We start from the raw sequence: 21220 nt of genomic DNA, 5'->3' as shown, positions 1-21220 counted from the left end.
GTGATACTAATATCTACAGTTAGTACTAGTGGGTGTATATATAGTTTATGTATGTGAGTGTATAGATTGGTAGGTGTGGGTTAGGTGTGCTGGGTTTACTTGGATGGGTTGAACTTGATGGACACAGGTCTTTTTTCAACCCTATGTAACTATGTAACTATGTAACTATGTAACTATGTAATGTTGCAATTAAAGGTGCCGCTCGTTAAGATTTCTGGGCTCTGCCAAAAGCTACTTTTTAATTAAATGTGAGAAACAATGTTTCTAAGTGCAGGTGACACTCATAAGACTTCTGGGCTCTGCCAAAAGCTACTTTTAATTAAATTAAATGTATTAATTAAATGTATCTTTTTTAGCTTCAGTGCAGGAGATGAAAGGGAATTGAGGGACTTTTCAGAGAGAATCTGGGACTGCGGGTTGGGCTGTTGAAATAGGGGCTTTCCCACTAAATTGCACAGTTGGGAGCAATGCTCTGAGTCAGACTGTGCCGGCAGGGCAGGAAATAACCCGACGGGCCCCAACAGCCCAGACTCGATCCCTACTGGCGCAAAGTCTCCCTTCAGGGGAGGGGGCTAGGCGGGTCCCCTGGGAGCCCCTGTGGGGAGGTGTAGGCCTTGCACCCCCCAGTCCGACCCTGATAATGCTTTGGGGTGTAACCATTTGTCTGACTGATACTAGATTCAATGAGCCATCAGGGAGGTTGGAGTTGTCTATTTGGCTTTCATCAATGGGGAACATCCCATCACTCCAGGAAAAGTCTCCATGTTCCACATCTTGCCCTCTAATGATGCACTGAAGGGTAACGGCCTCTCCCTCCCTGGGGCTGGGATACACATTAACATCTGAGCCATTTTTAATGCACAAAATCTAAATTTGTCAGACTTTTCTGTTTTTTTTTATTTTCTGTTCTTAATTGTCCCCATCATGGCCTGAATCAGTTGGACTTGCAGCAGAATCATTTGCCCACATGTTCTTCAACTGACCCTAAACTGAACTGTTATCTACAACTGAATTAAAGGGGATATTTACCCTGCGGCTATTCCTGATGCCCCCCCACTCTCTTGGAGCAGGTTGAGGAGATGATACATCGCTAGTGAGGAAAGGTCTCTGCACAAGAAGAGCCAAATTGTGATTTTAATACCTGAGTCGATCTTCACGTATTACAGAACTTGGGTAACACAACACGTATATTTAGAAAATGTTGTACAGCGATCGTGCTTGGCAGATATGGACATTCCACCTGAAGCACCACATACAGTAAGGCTGTTTTACCCCAGAGACAAGAAGGAGCAGTATGGTCTTCGTGTGATTCAGAAGAAGATTATCAAAGATTTATTTGGCATGGATCTTGGATTTATGTGTCTCCAGGTGAGAGAAAGAAAAAGGTGTCGGAGGTGTCTCTTACCCACCCCTGACTTAGGGGTTATCTATTTTATACTGGACAACCAGAATTTTGTCAGAATTGTTTCTGTTTTGGCCACCTGAAAGCTGACTGCAGGAAGGAGATGTGCTGTCGCAATTGTTACATGTCAGGTCACAGAACTGTGAGAAGGCACGCCAGTGTCATTTATGTGATTCTTCTGATCACCTAGCAAGACAGTGTCCAAGTGTACCCACTGCTCCTAAAGGTCGTCTTGTAAAGGAAGTGGACAGAGTTATCCAAGCAGTGGAATTACAACCAGCATAATTGCTCAGGCAAGAAGGGTGGTTAAAGAAAATGATGAAAAATGTACAAATTTCTTTTTTAAAAAGGTTTTTTGGGAGGAGGGTGGAAATCGAGAGAAAAAGGGGAAGAGGTTTTGGGGAAAACTAAAATGTTGGAAACAGTTTGTGATTTTTATATACAGATGTTAAAAGAGAGAGAAGGTGGAAGAAGGAGTGTTTCCAAAATATTAATACAGAATTGTGTAAAGAGGACAAAATATTTCTGAGTGATGATTTGATGAAAGAGGAGGTTGATGAATGTGTAAAGTGTGTGAAAAAAATGAAAGCCGGTATGTTTTAATCCACCTTGGTTTTATGTGAGGGTTGAAAGGTGTCAGATATATAGAAACATTGGGGTAACAGTCACCCCGCTATAGTTCCAGGGGTACCCAGGGCACAAATAAGCACTCACCCCAAATCCCCCCCTAACTGGCCTTCAGGCTGGGCCCCCTTAGCCCATAACAAGGTTACAGATATATAGAAACATTGGGGTAACAGTCACCCCGCTATAGTTCCAGGGGTACCCAGGGCACAAATAAGCACTCACCCCAAATCCCCCCCTAACTGGCCTTCAGGCTGGGCCCCCTTAGCCCATAACAAGGTTACAGATATATAGAAACATTGGGGTAACAGTCACCCCGCTATAGTTCCAGGGGTACCCAGGGCACAAATAAGCACTCACCCCAAATCCCCCCCTAACTGGCCTTCAGGCTGGGCCCCCTTAGCCCATAACAAGGTTACAGATATATAGAAACATTGGGGTAACAGTCACCCTGCTATAGTTCCAGGGGTACCCAGGGCACAAATAAGCCCTCACCCCAAATCCCCCTTAACTGGCCTTCAGGCTGGGCCCCCTTAGCCCATAACAAGGTTACAGATATATAGAAACATTGGGGTAACAGTCACCCCGCTATAGTTCCAGGGGTACCCAGGGCACAAATAAGCACTCACCCCAAATCCCCCCTAACTGGCCTTCAGGCTGGGCCCCCTTAGCCCATAACAAGGTTACAGATATATAGAAACATTGGGGTAACAGTCACCCCGCTATAGTTCCAGGGGTACCCAGGGCACAAATAAGCACTCACCCCAAATCCCCCCCTAACTGGCCTTCAGGCTGGGCCCCCTTAGCCCATAACAAGGTTACAGATATATAGAAACATTGGGGTAACAGTCACCCCGCTATAGTTCCAGGGGTACCCAGGGCACAAATACTCACCCCAAATCCCCCCCTAACTGGCCTTCAGGCTGGGCCCTCTTAGCCCATAACAAGGTTACAGATATATAGAAACATTGGGGTAACAGTCACCCTGCTATAGTTCCAGGGGTACCCAGGGCACAAATAAGCCCTCACCCCAAATCCCCCCTAACTGGCCTTCAGGCTGGGCCCCCTTAGCCCATAACAAGGTTACAGATATATAGAAACATTGGGGTAACAGTCACCCCGCTATAGTTCCAGGGGTACCCAGGGCACAAATAAGCACTCACCCCAAATCCCCCCCTAACTGGCCTTCAGGCTGGGCCCCCTTAGCCCATAACAAGGTTACAGATATATAGAAACATTGGGGTAACAGTCACCCCGCTATAGTTCCAGGGGTACCCAGGGCACAAATAAGCACTCACCCCAAATCCCCCCCTAACTGGCCTTCAGGCTGGGCCCCCTTAGCCCATAACAAGGTTACAGATATATAGAAACATTGGGGTAACAGTCACCCCGCTATAGTTCCAGGGGTACCCAGGGCACAAATAAGCACTCACCCCAAATCCCCCCCTAACTGGCCTTCAGGCTGGGCCCCCTTAGCCCATAACAAGGTTACAGATATATAGAAACATTGGGGTAACAGTCACCCCGCTATAGTTCCAGGGGTACCCAGGGCACAAATAAGCACTCACCCCAAATCCCCCCCTAACTGGCCTTCAGGCTGGGCCCCCTTAGCCCATAACAAGGTTACAGATATATAGAAACATTGGGGTAACAGTCACCCCGCTATAGTTCCAGGGGTACCCAGGGCACAAATAAGCACTCACCCAAATCCCCCCCTAACTGGCCTTCAGGCTGGGCCCCCTTAGCCCATAACAAGGTTACAGATATATAGAAACATTGGGGGTAACAGTCACCCCGCTATAGTTCCAGGGGTACCCAGGGCACAAATAAGCACTCACCCCAAATCCCCCCCTAACTGGCCTTCAGGCTGGGCCCCCTTAGCCCATAACAAGGTTACAGATATATAGAAACATTGGGGTAACAGTCACCACCAGGGTGTTATGTATGTGCAGAAGCTGTGTTATGTTATATAAAGTTATATACTTTTGAAGAATATTGCAGCCTTGGGAAATAGTGGGAGGAACCTGGTAGGCCCCATCCCCCTCCACACGCTCCGGAACGGCGCATGCGCACTGAAACACACACGAAGGGGGGTTCAATCTGATTGGTCATTGCCATGACAAAGTAGCACTAGGGGTCCCCCAATCGTTGCACCCTAGGCAGCTACCTCTTCTGCCTACCCCTATTTCTGGCCCTGGTGAACAGTTAACAACCTGCCTGCATTACTGTGCTGCATCACTGATATAACAATGGCGATGAGGACATCTGAACCCTCTGTGCAACCCCCTGAAAAGTTTCTGCAGCACCCTGGGGAGCCGGCAGTGCCCTGGGATCCCTGGTAGGAACAGTTTTCTATCTACTTACTGGCATCTGGCCAGGGGCGGGCCAAGCCGACCGGGCGCCCTAGGCAACCGGGTCGGCCACCTCGCCCCTGCACGTTCTGCCCCCCCCCCTCACGTTTCAGCGCGCATGCGCAGTTCTGGGGGAGGGGGGACGGTGGCTACGTGATAGTTCATTGTCCCCACCACGGCGGGGGCAATGAAAAAGGAGCTAGGGGTAGGCAGGAGAGGTTCCTGCCTGGTGCCCCCCAGTGTTTGCACCCTAGGCACCTGCCTCTTCTGCCTACCCCTAGTTCCGGCCCTGCATCTGGCCTGGATGGGGCCTCCCCTGAGAGGGAAAGGGCCCTGTTACTTAACTCTGGGAGCAGATGCCTCATACCCTGCTACAGTACAGACGCTGGGGAATTATTTTCAACCTGCGCCAAATGCTTTAGTGGCCAGAGTGCATTTTCACAAGCCCTGTCAGGCTGAAGGGGAAACTATACGTCACTATGTTGCGGAGCTGCGACAGCGAGCAGTCCCCTGCAAATGTGGGTCCTTACAAGATGAAATGATTACAGACCAACTGATTAAAAAAACAACAAACCCTAAACTCAGAGAGAGGTTGCTTATGGAGCCAGATACACTTACACAAAGCTGTGGAATTGGGGTGCCAAATGAAAATGGTTTTGCCAAAAATATGCTGCCCCCTGCAGGAGGGAGTGAGAACCCCATTCATGTACACAGACTGACTGACAGTAACGCTAATGCTCACTGTTACAATTGTGGAGGCAGCCACCCGGCACAAGGGGAAAAAAATATACTGCTAAATTCTGCCGCTCCGTGCCGGACACATCAGTTCATAATTTAGTGCAAGATGACTGTGTACCTGAAGTCAGATTCATGCTGTGTGTAAGGATAATGCAAATTTCAAACTCTGCCACTGTGTTATTACTAATGTCACAATACCTCTACTTTTGGACAAAGGTTTCCATTATAAATTCTGCTACATACAATGCACATTTTCAGCAATACCCACTCCAAGATATACTAACTTGCTTAAAGGGAAACTAAACCCTGCGGCACAGCGCGGCTCAACCCAACGTTACTCAGCTGTTGCCGGACTAAAAATCCCAGAATAATGTAACATATAATGAAGGGTGAGGCATGCTGGGAGCTGTAGTCCAGCAACATCAGGGTTGGATTCTTAAAGCAATATTGCCCAATAAAACTTTCCCAGCTCTCTAGGGCCAATTAATATGCAAAAGAATCCCCCAATGAGAATCCCAGCTGATGTGAGTAAATCCGGCTCCCTGTTCTCTGTTCCTGCAATTGGAGTTGGGAGCAATAAGCACAGTTTCCCAGCACTGAACAAGTCTGTCCCTTTATCCCCATGTCTGATTCAGCATTCTCATTGGTCACTTCTTCTGCATCTATAATGAAGGGAAAATGCCATCATTATCTCTATATGTAAGGTACCAGCAAGGGGCCTGGCACAGGGAATCAGCATTCTCATTGGTCACTTCTCCTGCATCTATAATAAAGTTTTGGGTCAGTAGAATTCTCATTGGGGAATTGGTTTCCATGTGTAATTAAGTTTTCCATCAACTTCTATAGAGAACTAGGGGGGCAGTGGGGCAGCTTTACGTTTGGGTTTAGTGTCCCTTTAACAGGCTACAGTAATATCCAAATTTCAGTCTTGGGCCAGGTGACCTTACCTGTTACACACCAAAACAAGCATTTGGGAAGCTTTACATTTTATGTCACTGAGAAACCTACTGGGGCTGGGCTTATTTCATGCACTGGGATTTAAAGTTCTTGGCCAGACAAACGCTGAAATACACATACTTGACACTGTCTGGAAGGAAAAATATCCTCAGGCCTTTAATTGGCTGGGGGCATATGCAAATGTTCTCACAATCCAATGGTGAACACTCAAGTATCTCCAGTGATGCAGTCCTTGCGCAGTCCCCCTCTAGCAATCCGCGCTACAGTAGAAGCAGAACTCAATAAGCTGTTGTAGGAGGATATTATAGAACCAATTGACTCCTCAAACCTAGTAATTGCAAAAAAAAAAAAGGATGGGCAGATTCGGCTATGTGTGAACTTACGTCAGGTAAACAAAGCAATAAAACCCGACTGTTACCCTCTGCCCACTACAGAAGATTTAATTTCCCAATGCCATGGGTCATAATTTTTCTCAAAGCTGGACCTCCATCAAGGCTATTTATAAATACCCATGTCTTGGCAGGCTAGAAACCTGACCGCTTTCATTACACATCAAGGACTTTACTGTTTCAATTACATGCCATTCGGGCTGTGTTAGGCCTCAAGATGTTTCCAGAAAGTTATGGTCTCTGTTTTTGCAGGAATCTCTGGGGTAACAATTTATCTGGATGACATACTTATCCATGAAACACAATGCAATCCTTGATCAGGTGTTCCACAGGCTGATGGACTATAACCTCACCTTGAATGAAGCAAAATGGGTTTTCACACAATCGGAAGTTGACTTTGTGGGTCATAGATTATCCTCACTGGGAATTCAACCCTTATAATCCACCGTTGAGGCCATACATCAATTGCCTGAACCAAAAGACAGAGCAGAACTTGCTTATTTTTTGGGACTTACAAACCATTATTTACGTTTCGTAGCTGACTATGCAGAAATCACAACACCATTACGTGCCTTGTTAAAAAAAGATGTACAGTGGGAGTGGACACCAGCTTGTTCCCAAGCAGTCTGTACACTGAGGCAGTGTATTGCTTCAGCACCAACCCTTGCACATGTTTCACCAAATGCACCTACATTTGTCTCTTGTGATGCTTCAGCCGTTGCCATAGGTGCAGTCCTATCACAGATTCAACATGGAGTGGAGCACCCTGTTGCTTTTGCTTCTCGAGCTCCCTCTCCAGTGGAGCAGAAATATGCTGAGGCATTGGCCTGTATATGGGCTTATGAAAGGTGGCATCATTTCCTTTATGGCAGGAAGTTTACCCTGAGAACAGATCACCAAGCCCTAACTTGCTGTCTACATCAGGATCAGGCCATCGTCCCCTGCGTATTCACAGATGGTCAGACAGGTTATATCAATACAACTTAGAAGTCCCCTACAGAGCCAGAAAATTGAATCAAGTTGTGGGTTACTTGTCCCGTGTGGTCGTCAAGCCTGAGGAGACACAGACTTCACAGGAGGAAGAAGACAGTCTGGTGATATCCAATTCATTAGTCTTTACAGTTACGCTACAAGACTTAGTGACCTCATCTCAGAATGATCCAGTGATCATATAAATACTAACATACTTACACGGAGAATGGCCATCTGTTCTACCAGGACACCTTCAGTCATACTACCAAGTGAGAACATAGTTGTCACCTTGGAAAGATGTTTGTTAAGTACAAGGGCACAGGGCCGTTATTCCAACTGCACTAAGGTCAGCAGTCCTCAAGATGGCATTTAGGTGTGGTGAGAACAAAACAGCTTTGTAGAGAAGCAGTATGGTGGCCTGGCATAGACAACCAAATTAAAACCTTGATTCAAACTGTGAACCTTGCTTACTCTCTGGGGAAAATCTGAAGAAAACCGCTGCTCCACTACAAATTAGGCCTTTTCCATAGGCACCATAGGATACAATTCAGCTGGATATATGTGGAGAAATCTCTGTTGCACAAGAGGTACTTATTGGTCACATATGATTTGTACTCTAAATGGCCAGAGGTAGCTACAGCAGGAATCATTACCACTAAAGTCATCATCACGGTGGGGACTTCCACTAGAAATTATTACAGACAATGGGCCACGATTTCCTTCAACTGAAGGCACATTTTAACATCTCAATACCATCCACAGGCTAATGGAAGTGTGGAACACTTTAATCAGACTTTAGAGAATGGCCTTAAGGTACATTTGAACCAAGGCCTTTTGTTTAGAAAAGCTTTAACTGCAGTCCTACAGCACTACTGGTCTGCACCCCATAGTGCAACTAGGGAATCACCAGCAAAACTGATGATAGGCCATAATCTCCGGATGCCCCTAACACGTTTACGGCCACTGATGGAAGTCAATGAACCCCAAGAGTTGCGAGCAAGGGTTAAAAATTATTAGGACAAAACAAAAGCTTATGATTCAAAATGAAAAGACAATTACCCTTTATGCTGGGCAATGGGTAAGAATAAGAAAGCCCTCAATCAGATCAAAATTTGATCCTATTTTATCTGATCCCATTCAGATTCACAGTCAGTTGGGACCAGTAACCTACAGACTGCAGGATGGATCTACCTGGCATGTGAGCAGTTTAGTCCCCATTCCTGAGCCCTTACAGGTGAGGGACACAACCTCTAACTGGCATTTCTTGGATGATCCAACCAAACTGAGAATTGCCTCTGCAAAACACACATAGAGAGTTATTAGCAAATTATAAGCACTGTCTACATTTAGTAGCCACGACAATTAGTTGCTACTAGTAGCTCCGTGTGTCTTCACCCTAAGGAAGGGAAAAATGCCATCATTATCTCTATATGTAAGGTACCAGCAAGGGGCCTGACACAGTGCTGGGAATCTGCATTCTCATTGGTCACTTCTTCTGCATTTATCATTTTTTTTGTGGCAACTTCTATAGCAAAATAGGGGGGCAGTGGGACAGTATCATGGCTGAGTTTACATCCCCTTTAATATCAGTGTGTGTTTCTATCAGGTTCTTTAAGGGTAGATATGGGGGTGTCACTTGTGAAATCCCTGAGGAATGAAGAAGCGTTTATCCCGTGCTCTGTAACCGACTGGGGCCCCGGAGAAGTGAATCCCAAAAACCTGGCAGTTGAATGGACCCAGAAAACCTTGGATGGAAGTGAAGAGCCAGTGTATCTGTATGTGTCTGGGACTCGCACCCCCACCCGGCCCGGATCCTACATATCAGACCGGGACCTTATAACCGGCAATGTGGGGCTTCACTTACCCCGGGTTCAGTTCACAGATGAAGGAGAATATACCTGCACTGTCTTTTATACCCCAGATAAAGCCGTGGGGCAGTCTGTCCTGCAGGTGTCAGGTAAGTGGCATTTACCTACTGACCCATACTGACCTATCTATCCACTCACATACAGACCCATACTGACCTATCCACTCACATACAGACCCACACTGACCTATCCACTCACATATAGACCCATACTGACCTATTCACTCACATACAGACCCACACTGACCTATCCACTCACATAAAGACCCACACTGACCTATCCACTCATATACAGACCCACACTGACCTATCCACTCACATACAGACCCATACTGACCTATCCACTCATATACAGACCCACACTGACCTATCTATCCACTCACATACAGACCCACACTGACCTATCTATCCACTCACATACAGACCCACACTGACCTATCCACTCACATACAGACCCACACTGACCTATCCACTCACATACAGACCCACACTGACCTATCCACTCACATACAGACCCACACTGACCTATCCACTCACATACAGACCCACACTGACCTATCCACTCACATACAGACCCATACTGACCTATCCACTCATATACAGACCCATACTGACCTATCTATCCACTCACATACAGACCCATACTGACCTATCTATCCACTCACATACAGACCCACACTGACCTATCTATCCACTCACATACAGACCCACACTGACCTATCCACTCACATACAGACCCACACTGACCTATCCACTCACATACAGACCCACACTGACCTATCTATCCACTCACATACAGACCCACACTGACCTATCTATCCACTCACATACAGACCCACACTGACCTATCCACTCACATACAGACCCACACTGACCTATCTATCCACTCACATACAGAACCTCACTGACCTATCCACTCACATACAGACCCATACTGACCTATCCACTCACATACAGACTCACACTGACCTATCCACTCACATACAGAGCCACACTGACCTATCTATCCACTCACATACAGACCCATACTATGCACCATACTCTGCCTGCCCTACCGTGTCTGTGTGTGCCATACTCTGCCTGCCCTACCCTGCCTGTGTGTGCCATACTCTGCCTGCCCTATGCTGCCTGTGTGTGCCATACTCTGCCTGCCCTACCCTACCTGTGTGTGCCATACTCTGCCTGCCCTATGCTGCCTGTGTGTGTCATACTCTGCCTGCCCTATGCTGCCTGTGTGTGCCATACTCTGCCTGCCCTACCCTGACTGTGTGTGCCATACTCTGCCTGCCCTATGCTGCCTATGTGTGCCAAACTCTGCCTACCCTATGCTGCCTGTGTGTGCCATACTCTGCCTGCCCTACGCTACCTGTGCGTGCCATACTCTTCCTGCCCTACCCTGCCTGTGTGTGCCATACTCTGCCTGCCCTATGCTGCCTATGTGTGCCAAACTCTGCCTACCCTATGCTGCCTGTGTGTGCCATACTCTGCCTGCCCTACGCTACCTGTGCGTGCCATACTCTTCCTGCCCTACCCTGCCTGTGTGTGCCATACTCTGCCTGCCCTATGCTGCCTGTGTGTGCCATACTCTGCCTGCCCTACGCTACCTGTGCGTGCCATACTCTTCCTGCCCTACCCTGCCTGTGTGTGCCATACTCTGCCTGCCCTATGCTGCCTGTGTGTGCCAAACTCTGCCTACCCTATGCTGCCTGTGTGTGCCATACTCTGCCTGCCCTATGCTGCCTGTGTGTGTTCTGGGAGTTTGTTAGCAGTTGGAAATAGCTATTAAATGGTCCCTAAGGTGTGTAATTATGTGCTGGGGGTTGCTGTGCTATCCACAGGGGAGGAGGAGCCATAAGGATTTAAGGGTGTGTCTTAATAGGACATAATATAATTCTTTCACATATGAATGATGGTTGTTATCCCTGCAGTGAGCACCAACCATTTGGGTTTTCGCTGCACTACCACCATTAATGTGGGTATAGTCTTGTGATAACATGGGTGTGGTTTGAAGTGGGTGCAGTTTAAAAAAGGGGAGTGGTCAAAACTGGCTACCATTAGCGGCCCTCCCCTATATTTGATAGAGAAATTCCGTTCCTCAGCACCACAGAAGTTGGACAGAACTGCATTAGAGGACATTATAGACAGATAGTGGGGGGGTCACATAGAAAAAGGCCCCCCTTTTAGAACTGAGGAACTTAACTTTCACCTGAAGCAGAAATGGTTCTTCCTGGTGAGGGCAGTGAGTTTGGGGAATGCCCCCTGGGGTATTAAATGGAACAGGGCACAGGCTGGGTGAAGCTCCTCTATGATTTAATATAATTTTAACAAATAATATATATATAAATGAATGAATGTAACATTTACAGATTACAAAGCTTATTTGTAGAGGGTAAATTTCCTGATCTCATAGAACTGATACAAGGAAATTGTAACCTGAATATTAAATACATAAAAGAGATTTTTTCCAGATTTAAGGAATTCAAATTCAGCTCAGCCTGTGTATAAACTGTATGAATGCAGATTGTGCTACTGTACAGTGGATATAAAAAGTCTACACACCCCTGGTAAAATGTCAGGTTCCTGTGCTGTACAAAAATGAGACAAAGATAAATCATTCCAGAACTTTTTACACCTTTAATGTGACCTATAAACTGTACCACTCCATTGAAAAACAAACAGAAATCTTTTAGGTGGAGGGAAGAAAACAAAAAAACGAAAATAATGTGGGTGCATTAGTGTGCGCCCCCTCTTCTAACTGGGGATGTAGCTCAGAATGAAACAATCACATTTACAATCATGTTAAATAGGAGTCAGCATACACCTGCCATCATTTAATGCCTCTGATCAACTCCAAATACAGTTCCGCTGCTCTAGTTGGTCTTTCCTGACATTATGGGGCACATTTACTAATCCACGAAGGTCCAAAAAGCGTCCGAATGCGTTTTTTCGTAATGATCGGTTCTTTGCGACTTTTTCGCGAATTGTCGTGACTTTTTCGAGCTCTCAATACGAAAGTTGCGATAATTCGCGAAAGTAGTAATGGCTAAGAAAAAGTTGCGACAATTCACGAAAGTTATAATGGCAATGGAAAAGTCGCTACAATTCTCCAAAGGCATAATGGCAATGGAAAAGTCGCGATAATTCACGAAATTTGTTATGGCTATGAAAAAGTCGCGACAATTCACGCAAGTCGTACCGGTTACGAAAAAGTCGCGACAATTTACGGGAAAGTCATAACGGCAACGAAAAAATCGCAAAAAAATACGAAAAAGTCGCAAAATGTTCGGATTCGGATTCGTGGATTAGTAAATCAGCCCCTTAGTCTCATCCCACAGCCAAAGCTACAGTCCCCAGAGAAACCAGTCAGGAGAAGGGTACAAAGGCATTCCCAAGGCATTAGATATACCATGGAACCCAGTGGAGACAGTCATCATCAAGTGGATAAAATATGGCACAACAGTGACATTACCAAGAACTGGGCGTCCCTCCAAAATTGATGAAAAGACGAGAAGAAAACTGGTCAGGGAGGCTACCAAGAGGCCTACAGCAACATTAAAGGAGCTGCAGGAATATCTGGCAAGTACTGGCTGTGTGGTACATGTGCCAACAATCTCCCGTATTCTTCATATGTCTGGGCTATGGGGTAGAGTGGCAAGGGGAAAGCCTTTTCTTATAAAGGAAAACATCCAAGCCAGGCTACATTTTGCAAAAACACATCTGAAGTCTCCCAAAAGCCTGTGGGAAAGGTGTTATGGTCTGATGGAACCAAGGTTTGACTTTTTGGCCATAATTCCAAAAAATATGTTTGGAGCAAAAACAATACTGCACATCACCAAAAGAACCCCATACCCACAGTGCAGCTTGGTGGGGCAGCATCATGGGGCTGTTTTTCTGCAGCTGGAACTGGGGCCTTAGTTAGATAGAGGGAATTATAGGGAACAGTTCCAAATACCAGTCAATATTGGCACAAAACCTTCAGGCTTCTGCTAGAAAGCTGAACATGAGGAGGAACTTCATCTCTCAGCATGACAATGACCCAAAGCATACATCCAAATCAACAAAGGAATGGCTTCACCGGAAGAAGATTAAAGTTTTGGAATAGCCCAGCCAGAGCCCAGACCTGAATCCAATTGAAAATCTGTGGGGTGATCTGAAGAGGGCTGTGCCCAGGAGATGCCATCGCAATCTGACAGACTTGGAGAGTTTCTGCAAAGAAGAGTGGGCAAATCTTGCAGAGTCACAATGTGCCAAGCTGACAGACTCATACCCAAACAGCCTGCGTGCTGTAATAAAATCAAAAGGTGCTTCAGCAAAGTATTAGTTTAAGGGGGTGCACACTTATGCAACCACATTATTTTAGTTTTTCAATTGACTGGTACAGTTTATAGGTCACATTAAAGGTGGAAAAAGTTCTGAAATTATTTATCTTTGTCTCATTTTTGTACAGCACAGGAACCTGACATTTTACCCGGGGTGTGTAGATTTTTTATATCCACTGTATGTGCTAGAAGCAGGGGTGTCCCTGGCCCCTCAACTGCCCTGGGGCAAACATTCAGATGCCCACCCCTTGCACCCCACATTTACCACACTGAGCATTGGAGCGGTGCATATTACAGGTATGGGATCCCTTATCTGGAAACCCATTATCCAGAAAGCTCCGAATTATGGAAAGCCTGTCTCCCATAGGCTCCATTTTAATCAAATAATTTGCAATATTTAAAATTGATTTCCTTTTTCTCTGTAAAAATAAAACAGTGCTTTGTATTTGATTCTAACTAAGATATAATTAATCCTTACTGGATGCTGGGTCCTGAGCATTCTAGATAATGGGTCCTATACCTGTACTAGCAAAGAGAAGTTTTGGTTCTTGAAGTTACCAGGAGCGACACTTTGCCCCCCCGCCAGCTGCTGCCCCCGAGGGGAGTTTCCCAACACAACAATATAAATGAATTACATTACAAACAGTTATGTTTGGGGGCCTCACAGCCACTAACCCTTTCCTGCCATTCGGCGCCATCTGCTGTTCCTGTTACAGTATCAGGTTTATTGTAGAGAATAAAACCCTTGTGTCCCTATGCAGCTCCCCCAGCCCCCAGGCTGACACCGACTGATATCACAATGGAGCCCGGAACAGAGACGACAGTTACGTGTGAGGCCGATGAGTTTTATCCCAAAGACATAACTTTCCAGTGGATCAAATATCAACGAGGTTCTGGGAATGTTCTGTTACAAAAAGGAGTCTCCTTCACTCTCCCAATAGATAATAAAGATGGAACCTTCAATCAAAGTAGTTTTCTGCGGATAAATCCGACACTAGAAGATAATGGGAACGTCTATTCCTGTAATGTGTCCCACAGATCCATGGGAACTGATCTGCAGCTCTGTCTCACTCTCTCCGTCACAGGTAAATTCTATTATTCTCAATTTAGTTGTTTTTATACAAATTAGAAGATACCCCAGTACCCCAATACCCCCTCCAATACCACCAAACTTCCCATTTGTCTGTAGGGTGGCATCTCTTGCTTGTCAGACTATTAAAGCCAAGGTTTACAAGGGAAGGATGAGATTTTGGCAGATGGGGGGCTTTACAGGGCAAACTGGGGACATGAATTAAATTGCCCTGGTTAGTGGCACTTGATCTCCAGAAGGGAAGCAGAAGAGACACAAGACAGAAGGGGCCATTTACAAAGTGGAAGACAGGTACATTCAGATGTTTTTTCACTTTCCCTGAATTGCTGGGGATCTCGGTGCAGAGACCTGTGGTCGCCCCACAAATCAAATTTGCCTGCATTCAGCAGCACTGTATTCATGGTGGGGGGAAGGCACATAGGTGTCCCCCTCCTGCCCCATACCCACCCCTAACTTACATGCCATACAGACTTAAGGACAAAGGTCTATTCAGGTTCTAGACAGACATGAAACCAATGTTAATGGGGCCATTCACAGGCAGATTTAAGCTGCTGATTCGATTCCTTATCTACCTGTGTATGGGGACCCCCATGGGCCTACCAATATCTGCCCAAATATCATCCAGGAGTCAGTCAGGCAGGTTTGATTTTACCATTGGATCGGGGACCGCAACGGGTCATTGATGTGGTTCTTCCTATACCCACCGTTGGCCCAATATCTCCCACCCAAGGTCAGCAGAATGGAACTGTACTGTACTACTCCAGTCTGCATGAAGGTCTCCCATATCAGGGAAAGGGTTCTCACTGTGTATGGCCAGCTTTTGACAAACCAGTTGCTCATTTCTGGCACTAGGTTATTCAGATAAATTAAACATATTACAAAATAAGTGTAAAACAATGTACGTCCCACTACAGATACCTTGTGTTGTGGTCCAGTTTTACAGTTACTTAACTCCTGAGTGCCCTCTTATAGACTTACTGGAATAGGTCCCATGGGATATAGGTATAAATAATGAAAGAAGAGAAAAATAATAGTAATTTATAAAGGGGAAAAAAAAGAAAATATAGATATAGATATAGGGGCCGATTCACTAAAGGTCGTTAACACTTATCGCATAGTTTTTTGTGTTAAAAAGTGTCCAATAATTAAGTACTGATTCATCAAAGTCATTTCACATGTGTTACTACTCATATCACATGCGCAAAAAAACGCATTATCGCAAAACGTTATTTCCATCGCATTGAGGTAATTATCTAATAGAAATAATATTAACGCATAATTCACAAACGCATATGAAGCGTTAAAGCATAAAATGTGGTGATAATTACTGTGAAACTTAACTCCACCCAGGAGTGGGCGTTACTAAACAACATTACAGCTGGTGATTGGCTGTGGGGACAATATGGAGTTTGCAGTGGGATTTATTCAAGTCTGTGTTGGCCCCAGAGTGATGCAGCCGCCAGTTTGCAGGGAAATGGGCATTTTCAGAACAGTAGTTTTCTGAAAGTAACGGTTCTGTGCGTAATAGCGAGCGCTAATATCGCGTGCTATGAAATAACACATAAATATATCACATGGTTTAAAATAACGATTAAAAATATGTCATCACCAGATAAATAATGACAATCACGTATATTAGGCGCATAATCATATATTTTTAATACCGTAGTTTGGCATTTTTCCCTCCTCTCTTCACACATTATGCAATTTTGTTTTCCTCAATAGTTTAACTATTAGAGCTCCCACATCCCTGCAAAGAATGGGCCCAGACAATAAATAAGTTCAAGTAAATCTTAGTACAGTCAGCAATGATATAAATAAAAGGGACTGGACAGCAAATGATAGTTTCCTAACAGCCCAGGTCTTAATAATTAATCTGTTATAATGTCACTCTCAGCAGTCTATAGCAGCTATACATGTTCTCTGCTTACTAGTGATGGGCGAAATGTTTCACCAGGCATGGATTTGCAGCAAATTTTCGTGTTTCACCATTGGCAGATTGTTTTGTGAAATGGATGAAAAAATTTGTCACGGAAAAATTTGCAGTGTGTCCAAAAATTGTCGCCCGTGTCAAAGAAGAATAGCCACGTGACAAAAGAATAGCTGCGGGCGACAAAAGAATATGGGACAGATTCGCTCATCACTGCTGCTTACCCTTATGCATACCTATTGGCCTGTCTATGTGTGGGGCTCCCAGGAAGGAATGATCAGTGCTGCACAGAGCAACAAAAGGCACTCTCCCAAACCAGCCTAACCACAAAAAAACAGTATAAAGTACAGCTACTGTTTTATTAACACAGAGTAAAGGGAATCATTTAACCATTAAATAAACCCAATAGGGCTGTTCTGCCCCAATAAGGGGTAATTATATCTTAGTTGGGATCAAGTACAGGTACTGTTTTATTATTACAGAGAAAAGGGAATCATTTAACCATTAAATAAACCCAATAGGGCTGTTCTGCCCCCAATAAGGGGTAATTATATCTTAGTTGGGATCAAGTACAGGTACTGTTTTATTATTACAGAGAAAAGGGAATCATTTAACCATTAAATAAACCCAATAGGGCTGTTCTGCCCCAATAAGGGGTCATTATATCTTAGTTGGGATCAAGTACAGGTACTGTTTTATTATTACAGAGAAAAGGGAATCATTTAACCATTAAATAAACCCAATAGGGCTGTTCTGCCCCCAATAAGGGGTAATTATATCTTAGTTGGGATCAAGTACAGGTACTGTTTTATTATTACAGAGAAAAGGGAATCATTTAACCATTAAATAAACCCAATAGGGCTGTTCTGCCCCCAATAAGGGGTAATTATATCTTAGTTGGGATCAAGTACAGGTACTGTTTTATTATTACAGAGAAAAGGGAATAATTTAACCATGAAATAAACCCAATGGGGCTGTTCTGCCCCCAATAAGGGGTCATTATATCTTAGTTGGGATCAAGTACAGGTACTGTTTTATTATTACAGAGAAAAGGGAATCATTTAACCATTAAATAAACCCAATAGGGCTGTTCTGCCCCAATAAGGGGTAATTATATCTTAGTTGGGATCAAGTACAGGTACTGTTTTATTATTACAGAGAAAAGGGAATCATTTAACCATGAAATAAACCCAATAGGGCTGTTCTGCCCCCAATAAGGGGTAATTATATCTTAGTTGGGATCAAGTACAGGTACTGTTTTATTATTACAGAGAAAAGGGAATCATTTAACCATTAAATAAACCCAATAGGGCTGTTCTGCCCCAATAAGGGGTAATTATATCTTAGTTGGGATCAAGTACAGGTACTGTTTTATTATTACAGAGAAAAGGGAATCATTTAACCATGAAATAAACCCAATAGGGCTGTTCTGCCCCCAATAAGGGGTAATTATATCTTAGTTGGGATCAAGTACAGGCACTGTTTTATTATTACAAAGAAACGGGTAATTATTTTTACAAATTTGAATTATCTGATTAAAATAGGGTCTAAGGGGCCGATTCACTAAAGTCTGAAAAAACGAGTGACATTTATAGCATGCGTTAAAAATATTATCGCTACTAATATTTTGCAAGTTAACAATCAATTCACTAAAAGGACACTTGTTTGAATTAAGAAGCGATATTATTGTCTTTATTCATGTTGTGATGACAGATTTTTAAGCGATATTTAAACCATGCGATATATTTATGCGTTATTCTGTAGCATGCAATATTAGCGCTTGCTATTATGCACGTAACCGTTACTTTCTGAAAATGCCCATTTCCCTGCAAACTGGAGGCTGTATCACTCTAGGGCCAACACAGACTTGGAAAAATCTGACTGCAAACTCCATCTTGTCACCCCAGCAAATCACCAGCTGTAATGTGGTTTAGTAACGCCCACTCCTGGGAGGAGTTAAGTTTCACAGTAATTATCGCCACATTTTATGCTTTTTATGCTTAAAATATGTCTGTGAATCATGCATTAGTATTATTTCTATTCGATAATTACTGCAATGCGATGGAAATAACGTTTTGCGATAATCAGGATTTTTGTGCATGCGATATGAGTAGTAACCCATGTGAAATTACACTTTTTAACGCCTAAAACTATGCGTTAACGACCTTTAGTGAATCGGCCCCTATGGGAGATATGAGATGCCACAGCTGTAGAGAAATAGACACAGATATACATATATATACAATACACTGGCTAGGTAGGTAAGTCCCATAGGTCTGGTAGAACAGACTATGACATGGAGTGAAATTATAGTGTGGGTATTGGGAAGGAACTGTAGGTTGTGCTGGTCTTGCTGTTCCACCATTTAGTTGTAAATTTGCTTTTCACTCCTGTTTCCCAAACTGACTACCCTGGCAAGCTGATTCAGCTGAGACTAAAACCACAAGTCCCAGCATCCTCAGCAGCCAAAATGGTGAAAAATTAGGTAAACAATAGAATAAAAATAAAAAAAAAGGTGTTTGGAACCAGGGGCGGGCCAACTCCACCCACCTCCCCATCCCCCCGAACGGCGCATGCGCGCCAAAGCACAGAAGGCGGTGCAGGGGGGGGCGGTGCAGGGGGGTGGGGCAATTAGATCGGTCATTGCCTCCGCCGCTAATGACAAGCAGCGGAGGCAATGACAAAGTAGCACTAGGGGTAGACAGGAGAGGCTGCTGCCTGGTGCCCCTCAATCGTTGCACCCTAGGCAGCTGCCTCTTCTGCCTACCCCTAGTTCCGGCCCTGTTTGGAACATGGAAAACCATTTTACTAGGACATAATGCTCAGGGTAAGCAGAATGGCATTGTGGTTGTTGTCCTAAACAGTAGCACCCCTGACAATATAGTATACTAAGTAGGGTTGTCACCTTTTCTGGAAAAAATACCGGCCTTCATATAGTTTCTACCCTATTAATAACATGGGGAGCAAGCATCATTTTTACCAGCCACACGGTAACCCTAATATCAAGATATGACTGCCTGGCCCAAATAATGCACATTTAAATAATCTGTGACTCTCTGTACATTGTTCTAGTCTCCAGAGCTAACACTTCATTAGCATAGAAGCCAAATGTGATACTGAAGAAGATCAAAGGCATTCCAGCAAGCACGTTCACAAATGTGTCTGTCTTGGGTGTTACAATGGGTACTGAGTGACTAAGCTCACTAGGGGCATCTAGTGGTGACCTTTTTACTGCAGTTTTGGTAAAATAGTTTTCTTGTGATATCACAACTGGTTGTAACCAGACACCTTATGGGATGCCAAGCGCTTCATCTGTATGTGTTTTGCACCCTTATACCAGCCCAATGTCACCAAAGCTCTATAGAAATAAAGCCCCATGCCCCTGAAGATGCCCACAGTAGCTCTCCATCTTTTGCCCAACTACTGCACATGCTCAGTCTGCTCTTGGCTGATGTCTCTGAGCTTAGGGAGCGACTCCCAATATTCTTCTTTCCCCTGCCTGCTTGCTCTAGTCTCTGCCTGTTCCCTACATGCATACAGGCCAACCAATCACAGTCCTGTCTGGCACTTTGAGCTTGGGGAGAGACTTTAGCTGAATCCTTATTGTGTTAGTGTTTCCCCTTCACATAATCTGGGGTTCAGCTGCAGAATGAATATATACAGGGGGGGAGCCATACACACGTACAGGGCTTGGGGGGGGAGAAACCATATGCAGTACCTGTATGTACACAGTATACATGTATACAGTGGATAAATGGATAGGGCTTTATTGAATGGTAAGATTGTGATTTCCTATCATTGCCTTTGGGGCAGAATCTCAAGCCTTGGGTATCGGGTTTTACACTGCCGTCTCCCAGTTACACTGATATCAGTTACACAGGATAGAAACCCAGGCACAACTTAGAGAAATTGAACTCAATGCAATAAATTAAATACACTATATAAACACAACTTACTGTGCTCAAAGCAAAGTCAATGGAGATTGAGACACTGACTGGTTATTATACAGAGACACAAACTGTGATATAAGTCCCAGTCACTTTGCTTATACAAAATATCTGGAAATACATTTTCCCACTACAAAGGTCTCTCTGTATGTCATATACTGATTTACTGTACATGACAAGGCTGCCCCCTTTCACCATTATTATTGAACCTCTCTCCCTTGAGCCACTACTAAGATCTCTGTATAATTCTGAAGATTTCATTGGACTAGAAATAAACAGAACTTCCAACAAATGTTGTACATTTTTTGCAGACCACATTGTATTGATTGTGAAAGATCCCTATAAATATCCAGCAAACAAATTTAACATTTTTGACAGATTAGGAATAATTTCTGGTTTTATTATACTTTCAAAACATTATGGACATGTATAGCCTAAATTCAAATAAACATTTAAACAAATTGAAGACTGGAAAAACCACAACATATATAAAATATTTAGGCATATTTATACCAGGAGATCTTCAAGGGCTTTATTTGTTATGTTGTGCTCCAGTTTTAACAAATATTATCAAGATATGTCACAAATGGCTAAATATGCCTTTAAACTTAAAAGGAAGAATTGCACTTCTCAG

General features: G+C 44.2%; 1 protein-coding gene across 2 annotated transcripts in view; it reads left to right on the top strand.

Moving 5' to 3' along the window:
* LOC116410226 overlaps nt 1–21220 on the top strand; it is an 83502-nt gene that overhangs the window by 7162 nt on the left and 55120 nt on the right. For both annotated transcript variants that reach the window (XM_031900343.1, XM_031900344.1), the window contains exons 2-3: nt 9040–9390; nt 14381–14704. In XM_031900343.1, coding sequence (XP_031756203.1) covers nt 9040–9390; nt 14381–14704 — 675 coding nt within the window. The remainder of the gene's footprint in view (nt 1–9039; nt 9391–14380; nt 14705–21220) is intronic.

Source organism: Xenopus tropicalis, chromosome 4 (genome assembly GCF_000004195.4).
Source record: "Xenopus tropicalis strain Nigerian chromosome 4, UCB_Xtro_10.0, whole genome shotgun sequence".
NCBI classification, from domain to species: Eukaryota; Metazoa; Chordata; class Amphibia; order Anura; family Pipidae; genus Xenopus; species Xenopus tropicalis.
This window is presented reverse-complemented; position numbering and strand designations above follow the sequence as displayed.